Genomic DNA, 20,701 nt, shown 5'->3' on the forward strand with positions numbered 1-20,701 from the left:
CAAGCTCAATGCCAAAAAGTGCATTGTCATCCCCTTTGGTAAAAACTCTGTACCCATGAACTACAACATAGGCGGTAGTATACTTAACACCGAAAGTGTGACAAGAGACCTTGGGACACAGGTGGACAGTAGTCTCTCCTTTGATAATCACGTTGCTACAGTAGTCAGGAAATCCTATTCTACGTGGCACACCTCGTCACAAAAGGTTTCTCATCCAGAAAAAAAGAGGTCACTGTTCCCATCTACTCATCACTCATTAGACCCATTATAGAGTACAACACCCCTTTTGGTATGTACCTCACAAGACATCTACAACAACTGGAAAGGCCGCAGAAATACCTCACAAAGAGGATTAACGGCCTCAAACAGATGCCCTATGCAGACCGTCTCAAAAAACTCCAGCTTTACTCCGTCACATATTGCCTACTCAGAGGCGATCTCTGCCTAACATACAAAGCTATGTCAAACCCAGAGCTGTTGGACATGCTCCACTTAAAGAAGTCCCAATCCCTCTGAGCTACACGCTCTAGGGACCTAAACCTTGTCCCCAAAATAAACAGAACATGCCGGAGGGATAGATTCCTGTCCCAAAGACTTCCCATACTCTGGAATAAACTACCTATCAATATCAAACAGAGCTCCTCATTAGTACTCTTCAAGAAAAATCTTGATGATTGGATGGGAAATACGAAATTCACCCCGGGGATCACTTCTGTGGCTCTGCTCGACAGTGGCACAGGAAAATAATTTTCTTGGGTGGCAAATGCCAGGGTACCTTTTTGGCTGGGCTTGTATAGGCCCCAGGGCCGATAGCCGAGTACCTACCTATGAACCTAGGAACAAAGTGGAACACTGCATCGCACTATTGCTCTCTTTACCTCTACAAACTAACAAGATCACTAGATCTCGGAGAAGAGGGAATTCTCCGAGGTATATCAGTTTCTGATTTAGTATATATTTTCCCTAACTGCACTTAACTTGTTTTGCATCTCTGAGAACTGCACTTAACAATCCTCAACGTTACAACAGAATTCTCTGGTTAGTGCTCAGTTACTGCTTTAGTTAAAAGTGCACAGGATCATAAATCCCAGCATACACATGTTATGATACAGCTGAGCCAGCCTTGAGACACAGCAGTATGGATCACCTGCTGCAACCCCAATGACTTGTATTTGGTTAGAGGTCCCTGATGCTGGAGGAGCTTGCATGAAAAAACATTTTGCCCCCATTCCTGCTGACCATCGAGCATCCCCAGCAATGGAACATGACTCCATTCATTTGTTAGTGCTTTTTGTTTCAACTGCACCACAGCTCCTTGACAGTTGAAACAAAAAGCAGTAACAAAGTGTTTTATTTTATGCACATGCCCACACAAATCTATGTATTTTATAATTCCTGACTGGAATTCCATTACTGATATTTTCATAATTAATATAAAGTGTTAAATGTACCCTGCATAACCATACAATAAAGCCATTTGACAGTCCTGCATACAAGTCAGTACCCATTCAGAGCAAATGTACAACTTTCTATTGTAAGCTGAGTATGCAATTAATTAGTACACTGTGCTTGCCTGATGCGGATTTTCTACATGAAATATGCTGTTTTCAGTACTGAATAAAAATAAAAAAAAACAGAAGAGTCATCTGGTTTCAGTGAGCTATCAAACCTAAATACTGAGGTTCACTGTTAAATATTTAAGTGGTATGAAGCTCATTATAGAAGGAAAAGTTCTCCCCCCTCCAGCTGTAATGTATTTATTTTCTTGCTGTGTTTTTAAATTAGGCGGGTCTCCGAGCCAGTGATTTCAAAGGAAGCACTAGTGTTAAAAGAAAAGGAAAAAGTGGGTGGGCATTGAATATTATAGCAAGAGGCAGTGCTACAGAATCTAGTGGGGCGGGTTTTCCCCTTTCATTCTGCTGCAGTTTTGGAAATCTGATCTTCAAGCAGCTGTGGATACTATGTGACTGCCTGAGATGAAGGGGTTCCCTGAATCCTTTTATCAGTATCTGTCCCCTTCCTCCGAAGTCTAGGTGTTAGTGGAGAGTCCCAGAATTGTAACATTATTTCACCTATCAGCAAGCGAGCAGGCTGTTAGTAGCCAGAGTAACACCACAGAAAAGAGAAGCGAGGGAGAAGAGTGCTTTGCAAATGCAGTTCTGGAAGACAAAGCTGAAGCCCACTCGGATAGCGCAGGCACAGGAAGGCAGGGGAAAAGGACAGGTTTCTGCATCTTCTCATTCCTGATGAACTGCAGCGCTGGGTTTCTGTGGATTATACCTCAGTAATGGACTGTGACAGGTAAGAAACATTTCTATTTTTTATTGACAAATTGTAAACTGGTGTACAAAAAGATGACTCAACAGCATGTGAAGATGAGTGTTCAGCTTGATTTGTTTTTTAATATTTGGTTGGAATTTCTGTGCTGTCTTTATGTTGTGAAATACTGTCTCCAGGAGTCGTGCTCTGACTATTTCATTGGTATAGACAGCATGGGGTCATAATCATGTCATCTAGCAGGGATAACATTGGAGTCTTCAGAACTAGCAGTTCATACAGACCCCACTGTGGGAAATGTAGAGGGGGAAAAGTGGCATAATTGTCTTTCTTTGCCTGGAAGAGATGGCAATGATTAGCGATGCCATAAAACCAAGTAACCAAATAACTGCATATACCAGCCTCCTACACACACACACACTAGATACTTCATTTGCATAAAAAAGCAATATCAAGACATGTAAAATAACTGGCACATACTAGTCCCCCCCCACACATGTATACAGAACAGATATTTCAGTGGTATAAAAAGGAATGCCAGGTTATGTAGGAGTGGAACTGATACACAGCTCCCCCCACCCCAAACACACACACGATCCATGAAGCACCAAACAAAAAAAATTTCATAAAGGCATATGTGGAAATTATTATGTGAAAGGGTCTTTGTGACCTGTTTATGTTTTGCTGAGCACTGTTGTCACAAGGCAGTCAACCAATTAATTTTTAAATTGCATTAAAAGTGGAGAAATCTCTGAATGATCTGGCACTTCTTAAAGTATGATTCATATTCTGATGTTGCTGACATTTAAAAAGGTTTCAGTAAATCTTGTGTGTTAGCTTTGGAGAATAAGGTTGTAGCTGTTCCTCCTTTGCTTTTGCCTTTTCTTTAAGTTTTGTCGACTGGTTTGATTTTATTGTTTTGAAATGCCCACCAGCATAGTATTTTGGTTTGAATGTTTTTATTTTCCCAAGAGGTGAGAACAGTGAATAAATAAATGAGTGAAGAAAGGGGAGGCCTGTTCAGGAAAGGAGTGAGGAACTTGAATGGAAAAGCTTAGAATTATGGGATGTAATTTACCTTTCTGTTAACGTTTATGCACTAGATTTATGACTGCATTGTGATTCCTCTGGGTTATTCTCCCTTTTACGGGGAGACACCAGGGAGTACAAAAAAGCTAAGCGGTTTACTTGCTGAAGGTTGTATCATGCAGAATACATAAGTGGAGCTTTCAGGAATCTGCTACAGGGGAGGTCATGGTCTTTTACTGTTGTGTTATTCATGGCAGTAACAGTAAGCAGGATCGGCTTTAGTTTTTATTTTGGAGAGGAGTGCCTCCTCAGGAATAACCTAAAATAAGGAGACTGCAGGAATAACCTAAAACAAGAAGACTGCAGCTAAGTAAGAGATTGTTCACATTTCATCTTTCTTAATAAGCTTAAATAGTTAACTTGTGTGTTGATGATGACCTGGAATTTTTATTTTCATTATGCAATAAAAGACAAGGTCGAATTTTTTAAACATCATAACTAGGCAGTATAGCACAGAGTGCTAAAGAAAGTGAGCTGGTAGTCCTGGGTTTGATTCTCTCTGGTTGCATACTTTAACAATATTATGCATCTGTGTTGCACTTGAAAAAAACATTTAGACCTTGTGGACTTTTCTGCTTAAATAAATAATAAAAGAATTAACCTTTTCATGGCTTACTGCTAAGTACTGCACGCACTCTGGATTTAAGGCAGTTTAGTTGGAAAATATGCCATGAGTAAGGGGACCCCGTTGATGGCAATTGTCACTGATCCCTAAAGCCATCTATGACAACAGATCATTTCTAATAGAGAGTGAAAGGAAGTATATGTACAGAGTACAGATAATTAGGGTCAGGTGTTTTGTAAAACAATGGGGAGGGCTCACAGCCATCCTACCCTAGGTAAGGCAACTTTACAACAAACTATCCAACATGCATTTGTATTGAATCCTGATAGCCTACCTGTCAACCTTTCTTTGCCAACTTGTATGTCAAGAGGCCAAAATTAGGATGTGTGGCAAATCATAAACCCTTCGACTGGAAATGCAAAGCACAGTAGAATCAAATGCACTATGGTGTATAACATTTGTAGACTGTAGAACATCGTGAATTATTATTAGTAAATATTTTACAGTGCCATTGGACTGTGTAAAATTGCCTTGCTACAGCATACTGGGAGTGCTAACATGCCTGATTAACCTTATAATATGTGAAAGCAGAAAGATATCTGTGGCATAGATGTTAACTGGATATAGGTTCATAGGTTGGTACTAGGCTATCGGCCCTAGGGCCTATACAAGCCCAGCCATAACAATTCCCTGGATATTTCTGCCCACACTATTTACTTCCCTGGACCCTGTCTAGCAGGGCGACTGACGTGATCCCTGGGGTGAATTTCCTGTCTCCCATCCAATCGTCAAGGTTCCTTTTGAAGAGGGCCAAGGAGGTGCTCTGCTTGACATGTATGGGCAGTCTATTCCAGAGTCTGGGGAGTCTCTGGGTCAGGAACCTATCCCTCCAGCATGTTTTGCTTATTGTGATGACAAGGTTTAGATCCCTGGAGCGTGTGGCTCTGAGGGATTGCCATTTCTTTAAGTGTAGAGTGTCCAACAGCTCTGGGTTTGACATGGCCTTGTATGTTAAGCAGAGATCGCCTCGGAGTAGACGATATGTGACAGAGTATAGCTGGAGTTTTTAAGGCGGTCAGCATAGGGCATCTGCTTTAGGCCTGTGATTCTTGTAGTGAGGTATTTTTGTGGCCTTTCCAGTTGTTGCAGATGTCTTGAGAGGTACATACCAAATGGGACGTTGTATTCTATAATGGATCTAATGAGGGATGAGTACAGTGGGACAATGGCCTCCTTTTTTTCTGGATGAAAAGCCCTTAGGGATGAGGTGTGCCACATAGAAGGATTTCCTGACTGTTGTGGCGATGTGGTTATTGAAGGTGAGACCACTGTCCACCTGTGTCCCTAAGTCTCTTAGAGGAAGGTAACTCGTGCATTCTTAAACTCCGCAGCACAGATAATGTATCTTTATCTGCTTCTCGGAGCCAGGTGTCATGGTGCTTGTTTACACTTGAATGTTTTGTCAGCTTAGCTGATTTTTTTTTTTTTTTTTTAATAATCTGTGCAAGTTCAGTAAGTGGTTTGGATAGATATTTTGATATTGTGAGAATTTAATTTATTGTTTAGAGAAGCAGATGGTGGCTAGAGCAGTGATGAGGGGTTGTCTACTGTCGTCTGATTGGCCATTTTCTTTGTTTAGGATTTTTCTGTTTAGTCATAAAATCAAAATGGTATTTTTGGCCTTAATTATTGAAGCTGGACACCGTTAAATGTATTGATTTTGTACCATGTCCACCTCCAATAATAAATGTTCATACACTGTATCACCATCCATAGCTTACAAGTACTCAGAAAAGAGCTATACATTGTAATATTTTTGTAAGTAAGCCAATAACTGCAAGGTGAGCAATAACCTTTATTTCTTCCAAACCAGTGTGATTCTTGTATTTGAGAAAACTATGCAACAACCGGCTCCCAAGGGTGTTTGCAGGTAGTGTACTTTCTAAATGAGCATGTCATAGGTCTAGACCACTGGCTCTCTGGATCAATGAATTACTCAGAAAAATCTGATAGAAAAAAGAGATGTGTATAAGTAAGAAGGGGGCTTTTTTATAGTCTCTGGCTTCCCAGCCATTTCCCAGCCTCTGCTGTGTACACTTCTTGTAGCGGATTGCTCTCATCACAGTTCTCCGTTAGGTCTTCATTCTTACACTGCACTGTGCAAGCCTGAAGTTTGATTCTGCAATAGGTACTGGAGATGCAAATGTGGTGGCCATTATTTTGTCATTACCAAAGTCTGACTGCAGATAATGACTTAATCCAGCCGTTGTACTAATTTCTGTACCTACTGGATGTGTGTCCAATGCTGCTTAATCAGCATTCTGTTTCTTTTTTTCTCGTATCTTGTGGCAGTAGCCTTATGTTAGGCCCATGTTTTTCTATACTCTGCCACTGTCTTGCTTATGCCACCTTTTCATGACAGCCATCCATGTCTCCCTCAACAGAACACTTTGTATTTCCCCTTATGGTGTCACTCCAGGGGAATCCAGTATCTATCAGCAGTGTCAAAATGACAAATCTACCAACATAGCAAAAACAAAACAAAAGCGACCTTAAGGTGTTACTGCTCAATGCTAGGAGCCTAAACAAGAAATTACATACCCTACAACCTCTTCTCACTCTGGAGAATGTAGACATCCATGTTGTTACTGAGACTTGGTTTAAAGCCATAGAATGTTCTCCAGCAGTTGAAGGCGTGGGTGCCTTCCACACATTTAGACCAAATGCAGCACAGAAATGGGTTAAAGCTGGATGTATCTCAGTCTACATTAGTAGAAAATACAACTGCAGAATGGTTAAATGGGATGATGCCCCCTGGAGTACACCCACATCCAAGTCTCCATAGACACGGTTCCTTATATGCTGGCTATCTGCAGGTCACCCTGTATGATCCACAAAGCTCACAACTCTTACCTAGACTTACTAGAGATGCTGACCACCCAACCAAACACCCTGTTTATGGATGACTTTAACTACCCTCTATAGACTGGGAAACCTACACTACATCCAAGTTATAGTCGCTGTGTTTCCTGGAATTTATCAACACAAGCACCCTGGAACAGATGGTGCACTCTCCAACCATAGGATCAAACATATTGGATCTAGTACTCACCAGCATGGGGAGCATTGCCCTCCTCATGTCATGTTCTAATTGAAGTCCGATCACAAAGCTGTCTCCCTTGAAATAAAAATCAACTCAGAAAACTCAAACTAAACTCCTTACAGTTAGAAACTATTCTAAAGCAAACTAAATGTTATTGTGACAGTTTGTCAGAATTCACAGCTTCTTCAAACCCAGAGAACACAGCTACCTATGTAGCATTATTTACAGAAATACTGTACAACTGTAAATGGCTGAATTAAGGTTACCTTACCCACACGAAGTAAGCCCAGATGTAACACTAAAAGCAAACCACAATAGTGGAATCCTTACCTTAGCAGGCCATATAACAGGAAAACAATCCTGGCCAAAATCTGAAAAAACAAATTTCATAGGGATGAGCTTTCTGATCCAATGATCCAATTAAACAAGAAACTAAGAGGTCTAATAAAGTTCAAGAAGACCAGTTAAGAGATTAGGATAGCCTCTTAGGGTAATGACTCACAAGGCCTTCTTCAGCAAAGTCAGGAGTCTTAAATGTATTAACAGCATGCGGAACTGGTGGTAAATGGCACAGCCTTCACTGACCAGGGTGACATAGCAAATCTACTGGCTGATTAAATTTAGCTGTAACTTCACCCCTACCACAACCTCCTGTGGAATCCCTTCTAGGATATGCTCCACCAAGCTATCAACAGGAAGCAGGTCCTGGAGGCACTCGCTAAGACCAAAAACACTGCTTCAATAGGCCCTGATAATATTCCCGTCTGCCTCCTAAATTGCCTAAAACATGACCTAGCAGAACCACTTGAGGCACGCCTCTTCAACTACAACCTCAAAACGGGTTATGTGCCAGGTGAATGAAGGGCCACAACGGTCATTCTTCTTCATAAGGGTGGACCATCAACTAACCTGAGAACTACAGCCTCATCAGTCTGACAAGTCTAATATGTAAAGCCTTGGAACCTGCACAGATCACCTTAAGGTTCTACCTCTGTACTTCATGTACTTCATCTCCTACAGGTTACTGAGAGGTGATCTGTGTTTAGCATATAAGGCATCTTCAGATCCACCTCTGATGGACCTGTCACACATCTGAAAGACAAATAGCACCAGAAACACTAGACCCAAGGACCAGAACTTTGCCTGTGACAGAACCTGCTGGAGTGACCGATGTGTCTCAAAGGATTCCCATGCTATGGAATAAGCTCCCCATTTACATAAAGCAAAGTTCATCCCTGACCCTTTTCAAAAAGAATTCTTGATCATTGGATGGGAAATCAGTTTCACCCCCAGTCTGGCCCCCATGTCTCTGGACAAAGGTCAACAGTAAGTAAATTAATCCCAAACTAACGTACACATACACAAACACACAAGCCATTAGCTACAAAAATCTGAAGGTAATATTTTCTGATGGTTAGGAAGATTTCTTAAGGAGATAATGGAGACATTATAGGTTCATAGGTGTGTACTAGGCTAATGGCCCTAGAGCCTTTACAAGCCTAGCTCATAGGATTACCCTGACATCGTGCCACCTGACCTTAGTTCCCAGTGCCTCTGTCAAGTAGAGCCACTGGAGTGATCCCTTGGGTGAATTTTCTGTTTCCCATCCACTCATCAAGATTTCGTATGAAGAGGGCCAGTGAGGTGCACTGTTTGCCATGTATGGGAAGTCTATTCCCATAGCTTGGGCAGTCTCTGGGTTATGAACCTGTCCCTCCAACAAGTTCTGCTGATTGTGGTAATGAGGTTGAGATCTCTGGAGTGTGTTATGAGGGACTGGGATTTCTTTAGATGTAGCATTTCTAACAGAGCTGGGCCAGACATGGCTTTGTAAGTAAAGCAGAGACCGCCTCTAAATGGGAGATATGACAGAGAATAGTTGGAGTTTTTTTGAGTCTGTCCATATAGGACAAGTGTTAAAGGCCTAGAATCCTGTTTGTGAGGTACTTTTGCAGCCTCTCCAGTTGTTGCAGGTGTCTAGTGAGGTACATGCCAAATGGGGTATTGTACTCAATGATTGGCCTAATGAGGGAAGAGTAGAGGGAGACAATGACCTCGTTTTCTTCCTGGATGCAAAACCCTTAGTAATGAGATGTGCCATGTAGAAGGACTTTCTGACCACAGTTAGGAATGTGGTGGTTGAAACAGAGGTTGCTGTCAACCTGTGTCCCCAGATCTCTTAAAACGCCTTCTGTGTTCAGTGGCCTACCATTGATGTGATAATTCATGGGAAATGGGTTTTTCCAAAAGGGGAAGACAACACATTTTTTGGCATTGAGCTTAAGGCCATGGTTCTGACACCAGCCTTTGGTCTCAGTGAGGCCTTTCTGTAGGATGTCAACATCACTTGGGGAGTTAATAATAGCTCCTAACTTGCAATTGTCTGCAAACTTTGTCAGCCAAAGTCCCTTCATGTTGGCCTGGACTTCAGAGAAGTATATACCAAACAGTGGAGGACCCAGGACTGAACCCTGTGGAACTCTACTAGTGACTGGTTGGCAGTCTGACTTGGAGTCAGCTATTTTCACACTGTGGGGTCTATCTGTGACCAACCTAGTGATTATAGGGGTTGATGCCTAGCTTAGTGAGTTTTTCTATGATTCCTGAGTGAGGAATGGTATCAAAGGCCTTGGCTAGATCAAGGTAGGCTGTATGAACTCACCTTGCCTTCATCCACAGTTCTGGTGACTAACTCAAAGAAGTTGAGCAGGCATGATCTACACTTCACAAAACCGAACTGTGTGGGATCCAGAGTTTGGAGATTCCCTATATCCTTGTTTATGAGGTACATGATGATGCATTCCACAGTTTTGCATATCAGACTAGTTAGGCTAATGGGGCAATAGTTCCCAGGGTCTGTAGTTGCTCCTCCTTTGTGGAGAGGATGACTGTAGCAGTGCACTATTCGGTAGGGACAAAGCCTGAGATGAGGCTGTGATTGAACAGGGCACACAGGTGAGGTGCCAGTTCACTCTGTAGTTCATGTGGAACACAGCCAGGGATAGTGTCAGGTCCCACAGAAGCTGCATTCTTGGCCTTGGACAGTGCTGTTTTAACCTGTGCAGCAGTAATGCTGGGTGCCTGGCAATCTACTGTTAATGTGATAGGCCCTTTGGGAGGGGAGAGAGGGGTAAAGTTGGCACTGAATTTGTCTGCCACTATATTGGCAATATCTGTTGGCTCGGTATAGGATATACCATTGTGCAGTAGCTCAGAGCAAATCTGGGTATTGTCATGGAGATTCTTTACATAACTATAGAAGGCTTTGTGGTTGTCTTTACTATCTGCTGCAGTTCTGTTTTCATAGCTAGCTTTAGAGGATTTGATGAGGGATCTCAACTTTTTGTTGAGGCTGATTAGTGTGTTTTACAGAGACTGTCCTACTAATGAAAAACTCTCTTAAGACCCTTTTTTGGATTGCTTTCTGCATTTCTGTAGATCATAAAAAGAGTGCATTTTATTGCAGGACAGTAAAAATGTTTCAGGGCCCCTGTTAGATGCCATAACAAGAGACAAGGTTTACCAAAGTGACAGAACCAGCAGTAACTCGCCCTTGCTGTAGATAGTGCTCTGGTGCTCAGCCTGTAGATAGCCCTCTGATGCTCAATTGAACAGCTGTGTACTGACCATCTGGGGTTCCTTTCAAGCTTTGGTGGTTGGCTGAGATGGCAGCCAGTAAAAGTTGTCAGTAGCCATGCAGATGTTCTGGTCACTGTCAAGAAATTTATTGCCTGAGGAACTAAACTAGACATACAATGGTTCAAAAATAAACACAATTGCATTCATGCATTAATTCATTCATTCACTTTCCAGTACCGACTTTGCTCTCTGTCATGGGCCATGGGGTGTTCTGAACCTGTTCCTGCAAGAAATGGATGTAAGGCAGTGAGAATCAGTCATAGATGAGCTGTAGTCTATCACAGGACAGATGTACACACACCTATAAGCAATTTTTGGACAGACACGTGCCTATAAGTAATCTGTGGGCAGATGCACACCTATAAACAGCTTGCGGAGAGCCGCATACCTGTAAACAACTTAAGACGTTCTAATTTGCCTACTGACACATCCTTAGGATACTGGGGGTGAGGGTGTGTGGAGGGGGTGGATGACAGAGTCGCTAACAAAAACCTACAAAACCACAGAGAGGGCATGCACACTGTGCAGAGAAGGCACCCCAATCTGGAACCAAACCACAGAGAGGGCATGCACACTATGCAGAGTAGGCACCCCAATCTGGAACCTACAAAACCACAGAGAGGGCATGCACACTGTACAGAGAAGGCACCCCAATCTGGAACATACAAAACCCCAGAGAAGGCATGCACACTGTGCAGAGAAGGCACCCCAATCTGGAACCAAACCAAAGAATCAAGGGCTGTGAGAAAGAAACCCTAACCACACCAGAAGCAGATCTGCCCTAACCAGACTGCCCTAACCAGACTGCTGCGCTTTTTGTAAAAGCAGATCTATGCTTTTTAGAATTGCTTACACATTAAGGTGTCTGCCCTCTAACCAGCATGCTCCTAATGTAGGAAATGCCAAGAAAACCCCCATCACTCACTCACTCAGTGTAGCTGGTATTTTGCTATGATACTGTCCCCAGAAAAATGCAGACTCCTCACTTACACTTGTACCCACTTATCTTCAGCCACCCTGTGTAGAATGAAGTCCACCCTCATTGGCACATCATGCTATCACGTACTGCTACATGGATCCTAAGTAGCTAAAAAAAAAATTTATTTCGTTGTAGTGAGAATGTATATTCCTTTAACTTTTTTAAATTTTAAACCAGTCTAGTTCAAATGATCAGATTCATGCCTGTTCTCTCGCTACCTAATGCCTCTGCTTTCTATCTGAATTATCTGCCAATTACCTTTAGCAAGGTTTGAACCACCCTTAGAAATTGCTGATTTTTATGAAAAATAAAACATATCTTGACGTACAGCATATGATGATTTGATTGTTGTATCTTAACATAAGTTATGGTTATAACATCTTCTTAGACAAAGTAACACTTAAATGCTGTATTTGCCAGCAGTTTCTTCAAGCAAAAACATTTTTCCTACTCTACAATTGACTTGGCTAACAGATAGTCAATGAAAGATGTGATTTGTGAGTGTCTTAATTGTTTAGTATCTGTGTTCATTCAGTATAGTGATGCATCAATGCCAGAGTATTTCTGTATAAAAGCGGTTTATGCTAAATGTTGTGATGTCTTTCATTAGCAATATTAAATGCACAGTGTACCTGTTTAAGAACTCTTAACCTGAGGTCTCCTCTTTAAAAGGTTTCCAAGATCAGCCGTACGTACTAGGTTACCAAAGTAGAGTCCAGTAATAAGAACCAATGTAAGTGAGGCCCTGTCCATTACCTTGGTACAAATCGGTCACCGCTGTAAAGTCTGCACTTCACTCACCTTATGCTGGCTGTAGAGTAGTAGCCAATTTCACACAAATGGAAAGCTGGGAGAACAGTGTCCTCGCACCACAGCAGATATCACATGAGTTGTGATAATAATTGGCTCAAACCATGCCACATTTTCCCTTGGTTTTGATTAACAGTTCACACCTGTCTGAGGCTCACAAGATGCATGACACACACAATCACAGGGAGCAAGTACGGTTAGAGCTTTCAGTTTCATCTTTTACTTAAACACTTATTTGGGAACACTAACAAATGACCCAACAGTCAGTTACATAATCTTTGAAGAAATGTCACTATAAACAGCCAGAAAACAGAGGCTGAATTATTTTATATTTTATGTAATACTGAGGTAGTTGGATAAAACCCTTACAGTCTTAAACTTTTTTTTTTTTCTCTTTTTCCAGACCCCAAGAAGATGACATTTGTTTACCCTATGTATACACTTATGATTCAGACAGGTTCACCAAAAATGAACTTTAACAGTTTAATTTTATGAGGGCATCCTTAAACATATTGCTCATGCAGCTGGAGGAATGAACAAGTCCCTTTCGTAAGTTTCCCAGCTGACCCAAACATAGCTGTGCATAAGTAAAACTGCACTGCATTTGCCCAGCCCTTCCCACTGCTTCCACAACGCAATAGGTGTCATGCACATAGACCCGCTCCCACAATGCACACACGCAATAGGTGTCATGCACATAGACCCGCTCCCACAATGCACACACGCAATAGGTGTCATGCACATAGACCCGCTCACACAATAGGTGTCATGCACATAGACCCGCTCCCACAATGCACACACACAATAGGTGTCATGCACATAGACCCGCTCACACAATAGGTGTCATGCACATAGACCCGCTCACACAATAGGTGTCATGCACATAGACCCGCTCCCACAATGCACACACACAATAGGTGTCATGCACATAGACCCGCTCACACAATGCTCACACAATAGGTGTCATGCACATAGACCCGCTCACACAATAGGTGTCATGCACAAAGACCCGCTCCCACAATGCACACACACAATAGGTGTCATGCACATAGACCCACTCACACAATAGGTGTCATGCACATAGACCCGCTCCCACAATGCACACACACAATAGGTGTCATGCACATAGACCCGCTCACACAATAGGTGTCATGCACATAGACCCGCTCACACAATAGGTGTCATGCACATAGACCCGCTCCCACAATACACACACACAATAGGTGTCCTGCACATAGACCCGCTCCCACAATGCACACACACAATAGGTGTCATGCACATAGACCCGCTCCCACAATGCGCACACGCAATAGGTGTCATGCACATAGACCCGCTCCCACAATGCGCACACGCAATAGGTGTCATGCACATAGACCCGCTCCCACAATGCGCACACACAATAGGTGTCATGCACATAGACCCGCTCCCACAATGCACACACACAATAGGTGTCATGCACATAGACCCGCTCCCACAATGCACACACACAATAGGTGTCATGCACATAGACCCGCTCCCACAATGCACACACACAATAGGTGTCATGCACATAGACCCGCTCCCACAATGCACACACACAATAGGTGTCATGCACATAGACCCGCTCCCACAATGCACACACAATAGGTGTCATGCACATAGACCCGCTCCCACAATGCACACACACAATAGGTGTCATGCACATAGACCCGCTCCCACAATGCACACACACAATAGGTGTCATGCACATAGACCCGCTCCCACAATGCACACACAATAGGTGTCATGCACATAGACCCGCTCCCACAATGCGCACACACAATAGGTGTCATGCACATAGACCCGCTCCCACAATGCGCACACACAATAGGTGTCATGCACATAGACCCGCTCCCACAATGCGCACACACAATAGGTGTCATGCACATAGACCCGCTCCCACAATGCACACACACAATAGGTGTCATGCACATAGACCCGCTCCCACAATGCACACACACAATAGGTGTCATGCACATAGACCCCCAACTTTTACCATTTTTTCTTTCTTTTGTGTTTTTTGGTGTGTGTAAAAATCCAGTAGTTTCTGTCCATCCTACTCTGTCAGCACCTCTTCATTTTCTTAAAGTAGATGCTGCACTGTAACATGGAATTTCTGCTGACTCAGAAACTACCATCCATGGCACCAACCCAAAGTATATGCTTCCCAGGAACATTTCAAATAGGATGACCATATTCAGTCCAACTCTGAACACCTTATTCTTGGTGAGGTATCTGAGTAAGCTGAAACGTCTATGAAGCGGTGAAGTTAATTTTTTTTTTGATTTCATCAAATAGCTCATGATTCTAGGTATGTAAAATGTGCCATGGTTTAAGAACCTAAGTATATCACTGGGGGTCCCTATCAAATGATAGAAAACTGATTTGATGGAAAATCATTTGGCTGAAACCAAAACAGAGAAAGCTCAAAACGGTGAAAACTCATTTGACTGAAACTCAAATCACTGAAAATGCCATATGCCCTTTTCCCCATGGTAGTACGATCCTGGAGTTAGTATATATAGTTAGGGTGGTGGGGGGCACAGCCCCCCCCCCACAATGGGGGTTTTTGGGTGCGTAGCCCCCCACAAACTTCATACACTTTAAACCCTACACATGGATACTTATAACTACAATAAATAACTGTTTGTTTGGTGAAAACAATATTTAAACCCTACACATGGATACTTATAACTACAATAAATAACTGTTTGTTTGGTGAAAACAATATTTACATAAACTATGTGGGGGGCTATGCCCCACACACCCCCTATTGTGGGTGAGTGTACTTTACTTTGAGGAGTTGGGAGGTCAACCACCCCTCCCACATAATGGAAGCTGTTAACCTGTTCCAGTATTTTCCCTTCTATCTCAATTTTCAGCTTCTTCTGATTTCTAGGAATGCCCAGTTTGACCTAATTTTTAAATTGTTTTTCTCATTTCCAGCTGCTTCTCCAGCATCTGCCTCACTACAAACATCAGGCTGGTTGTACAGCATCATCATCTGAATCAAAAAGTGCTCATCTCCCATCTTGCTTTATACTACATTTTGAATTTATCATATCCCCTCCAGAACTTGTGTGTAATGTGACGGGAGTTTGATACCGCTGTACTACCCACAGTTAGGAATGTCCCCTTTGGTCTTGAACACTGGCACTAGTGTGCTTATTCTCCAGTCATCTGGGTTAATTTCCTCCTACATCTCAAACATGTTATAGCAGGAATGTAGACCCACCCCCCCCGCCAACTGCTACATGTGAGTAAGCAGTTGTGTTTTGTATGTGTCTTTCAGTGGACCTTCACGCTTTTTTAACATTAGCATTTTGCTTTATGACAGTTGAATTCCATTATGGACTGTACCTTCCCAGTAACTCTCAATAGGATAAAGTGAGTATAAGAAAGAGCCAGATCTGGTGTTTGAAGAGGGAGCCCTGACTATGGCCCAGGTAACCCAAGTTCATTTAGTGGCTTTAAGTGCTTGCTGAAGCTGGCAGGGTATTTTATTTATTTAGCAATGATGGATATATGTCCATCCAGCAGGAAGGGCAGGGCAGAGCTTGCTATGAACTGCCATGTACCCTCAGAAGAGGGTCAAGGTTGCAAATGCATACCTGTGGATCAGTTGTTTTAGCTTAGCAAGCTATCCCATGATAGTTACCATCATAATGAGTGAATAGAAGTATATGCACTCAGGGAGAAAGGCATTCTAGTCCTCTGAGCTGATGCAGCTCACCTCCTCTCCCCAGCAAGAGGTATGGTTGGGGCCATCGTAGTCAGAATCCTGATGACAGCACAAAGAGCCCTCATGACTTCCTGAATTATGACTCCTCTGGGTATCTCCTACCCATGCACTTTTAAAGACCCCAGTGTATAGGAACAAATTAGCTCTAGGCTGGTAGGGGGAGGCTTGAGAGTCAACAGGCACCGCATCTCATGTATCTTGATGAGGAAGGTGTGTTTCCTTGTAGAGATTGGAGAGCAGTGTTTAGTGTCCACAACGTCATGCACCCACAGAAAGGAAGACATCAGAGCATTATGGGTGGGATCACCCATACACATGTGCTTACATTCACATTCCTCTTGTGGAAACAGAAGTCACACAAAAAAAAAATCCCTGCAGTTAGCAGTGAGTGAAACAGGATCCAGAATGCCTTGATCTTCTTCTCTCTTACTCATGAAGATGATTAAATGCTACAACAGTTCAATAAGCTGGTTAGTCAGCTGGCAAGATGGGGAGAAGGACAGGCACAGACCACCTGCAAATGGCCATCCTGGCTGGGGAGTGACAGTGTGTGTGTGTGCGTACGTGTGTGTATGTGTGTGTGTGTGTGTGTGTGTATATATATATATATATATATATATATATATATATATATATATATATATATATATATGTATGTGTATATATATATATATATATATATATATATATATATATATATATATATATATATATATATATATATATATAATCTATGTATACACCTTAAACTTTTGTCCTATATGGACAGACTTAAAAAAACTCCATTCTCTCTCATATCGCCTACTTGGAGGCAATCTCTGCTTGACTTACAAAGTCATGTCTGACCCAGCTCTGTCAGAAATGTTACATCTAAAGAAATCCCAATCCTTCCACACCACACGCTCCAGAGACCTCAACCTCATTACCACAATCAACAGAACGTGCTGGAGGGAAGGGTTCATAACTCAGAGACTACCCATGCTATGGAATAGACTTCCCATACATGTCAAGCAGAGCACCTCACTGGCCCTCTTCAAGAGAAATCTTGATGAGTGGATGGGAAATGGAAAATTCACCCCAGGGATCACTCCAGTGGCTTTACTCGACCAAAGCACTGGGAACTAACGTCAGGTGGCATGATGCCAGGGTAATCCTATGGGCTAAGCTTACGTCACAAGATGGGTGGCCAACTGGCTAATGGACAGAACCCACATGGTAAGAGTTTCTGACTCCAGATCCGACTCCAAACCAGTGACAAGTGGAATATCCCAGGGATCATTCCTGGGACCCCTCCTGTTCAGTATATACTTCTCCGAAGTGCAAGCGAACACCAAGGGTCTATGGCTAACCAAGTTCGCAGATGACTGCAAACTGGGTGCCATTATCAACTCCCCTGCCGATGTAGACATCCTGCAAAAGGGCCTCACCGAGACTGACACCTGGTGTCAAAATCATGGCCTCAAACTAAATGCCAAAAAGTGCATTGTTATCCCCTTTGGCAAAAACACGGTACCCATGAATTGCCAAATAGGGGGACTTTCACAACACAGAAAGTGTGATAAAAGTCCTTGGGACCCAAGTGGATAGCAACCTCTCCTTGATGACCACATTGCCACAGTGGTCAGAAAATCTTTCTACGTGGCCCACTTAATCACAAAAGGGTCGCATCGAGAAATAAGCAAGTCATCGTTACCCTCTGCTCATCACTTATCAGACCCCTCATTGAATAAAATGCCCCATTTGGGATGTACCTCACAAGACACCTACAACAACTTGAGAGGCCCCAAAAGTACCTCACCAAGAGGATCGCTGGCCTCAAACAATTGCCCTATGCCGAGCAGCTCAAGAAACTCAAAGTCTACTCTGTCGCATACCGCTTACTCCGAGGAGACCTCTGTCTGACATACAAAGCTGTGTCAAACCTGGAATTATTGGACATGCTCCATTTGAAGAAATCACAATCTCCTGAGCTACACGCTCTAAGGACCTAAACCTCACCACAGCAATAAATAGGACATGCTGGAGGGATAGATTCATGTCCCAGAGACTTCCCATGCTCTGGAACAAGATTCCCATCCACATTAAGCAGAGCTCATCATTATCAAGTTTTTCTTGAATAGTGCTAAGTGGATGGGTGATAGGAAATTTACCTCTGGGATTATGTCTGGGGCACTGCTTGATAGAGGGGCAGGAATTTAACAATACATGGGTGGTGAAAGCCAATACACTGTTGGCTAGGCTTGCTTTGGCCCCTCGGGCTGATAGCCTAGTACCTACCTATGAACCTATGAATAAGTAACATGACTCCATAGCCTCTATGAGGTAGACTAGGATGAATGTAGTGGTCTGTGTTTTTTTTTTTGTTTTTTTTTTTGAGGCCTTACGTTGTCCTTCTGGTAGAATCCTTTTCTGTTTACTTGCCAGGTACCTGTCCTTTTTGTCATATTTCAATGCTTCCTTGATGACTCTGTTTATGCTGGGCCTTTTTCCAGTTTCACTCTCCAGCCTTTTTCCAGTTTCACTCTCCAGCCTTTTTCCAGTTTCACTCTCCAGCTTTTTTCCAGTTTCACTCTCCAGCTTGCATTATACTATCGGGTAAATTTCATTAACATGCAAAGATGCAGGCCTCATATGTATATTATGCATGAGCTTGTTGCAACTAAAAGCCCCATTCTTCTGCCTTCACCCCCTTGTATCTCAGAAACTCGGAAGTATGCGACCCAAGTTTCAACTTCTCCAATAATACATAACAAGGCCCAGTATCTTCCATGTAATGTAAAAGCAGTATTTTACCTTTTGCCTCATCAACACAATCTCAGAAGTGTAATTGCTGAACTTTTTCTCATCACAGCTGACTATCGCATATCGCATCTGACTATTGGTTGCCACTGAAATCTATCTTCATCTACTGGGTCTTTTGAGGTCTCCCGAACACCCCTGGACTTACTCCATCCAATGCTTGAGACTGATGACTGATTCACATAAGGGCAGCCTGATACTGCTGCTGGGGAGCTCGTTATGCCCGAACTTCCCACTACCCCTCACACACATGAGCACACAAGCAGGAGTGTTCAATGAGGCATTTCATCCTGCCTCTGTGGTGGCTAAGCCAATGTCAATCACCTATTCCCATTTAAGGTAAAACCTCTATTGCACATTCTCAACCTCCAGCAAATATCCAATGCAGTGAGTGCTCATGTGTGTGCCCCCCTAGGATAGCGATGGGCATCCATGTGTGTGCCCCCCAGGATAGATATGCTCATCCTCCCCTAGCTGCTCCTCAGACACTAAAGATGCTAACCAAACCCGAGTCGCCTGGGCTGTAACCTATCAGTGATGGCGAACCTATGACATGCATGTCAAAGGTGACACACACCACGTTTTTGGGTGACATGCCAGAGTTCACCAACACCTGAGTTACCAAAGACACTGCTTTTGCATTCGTTGCTCATGTGAAGTGCACTGAATTACTTTGTGTCAGAAGCTTTTAACATGCCAAACCCAAAATGTTCATCATCACTGTGCCTAAACTATGGAGCAGCTCAGTATGTGCGATTTAAAGCATATAGTTAATTTATGGTTAGAGCCCGAAGGTCAACATACTGAAAATAAAATGGTAAAAATGTTAGCCATTTACAAACTTAAGAGCTCTTTGCCTATAGCTGTAAGAATCTGGTGTATATGCCACCTGATAGCCAAACCCACACTGCCAAGCACACCTTCACTTTAATCCTAATTTCTATGAAAAATACGTTACTGCAGAGGCTCCAACTCACAGTTCCAGCAGGAAACAATCTCAAAAAACACCCTAAAGCTGTTGAAACTTTTGGTTTTAGGGCTTTTATTTTAATAAATGCTAAATTTCTTCAGATAAAAATAGTAAAAGTACAAACACATTTGAAATGGAGCTTGTATGGCATCCTAGGTCACATGAGAACTAAGCCCTCTTTCATTCATGAAATTTAAAGCTATACACTCTATAAAAGTCTTTACTTCATAGAAGCTTAAATTACATAGTGTTCCATGATTATTAATCATTGATGAAAGATGTTACCTAAACATAAACAAATCTTGAAAGCATAAGAAATGTAATAAGCATAAAGAAACTTGCTCCCAGGTTTTGTATTATTACACAACAAAATGATTCAAAGAAATATAAAAAAAAATTCATATAGAGAGCAAAATACCGTAGTAAGGAATTATAAAGAGAACTGAAGAATGAGAAATGACCAACATTTTATATTTTATGTCCACCATTAGCAATGCTTTTGTCTTTGGCATTCCAACAGTGCTAATCTGCTGCAGATTATCTCTGACCAGTGCTTGCTGCTCACGGTTTGCCTTTTCTGGTAAGGTTTCAGATTGCAGGGCTTCATGTAATCCTCTTGGTCTCTGCTTACAATATCTCTGATAGGACTCCTGCTCTTTTCCTGGGTGCTGGTGTTTTATTCCTCTGCTGAAAGTTTTCCTGTGTGCTGT

The 20,701-nt window shown here is 42.5% G+C and overlaps 1 protein-coding gene across 1 annotated transcript in view; it reads left to right on the top strand.

Moving 5' to 3' along the window:
• Nucleotides 1–1,895: 1,895 nt before the first annotated feature.
• Nucleotides 1,896–20,701, top strand: part of LOC122813133 (phosphodiesterase 4D interacting protein) — a 1,898,306-nt gene continuing 1,879,500 nt past the window's right edge. The window contains exon 1 of the mRNA XM_044085281.1: nucleotides 1,896–2,301. Coding sequence (XP_043941216.1) covers nucleotides 2,288–2,301 — 14 coding nt within the window. The 5' untranslated portion in view covers nucleotides 1,896–2,287. The remainder of the gene's footprint in view (nucleotides 2,302–20,701) is intronic.

Source organism: Protopterus annectens, chromosome 10.part0 (genome assembly GCF_019279795.1).
Source record: "Protopterus annectens isolate FY-2018-M chromosome 10.part0, PAN1.0, whole genome shotgun sequence".
NCBI classification, from domain to species: Eukaryota; Metazoa; Chordata; order Ceratodontiformes; family Protopteridae; genus Protopterus; species Protopterus annectens.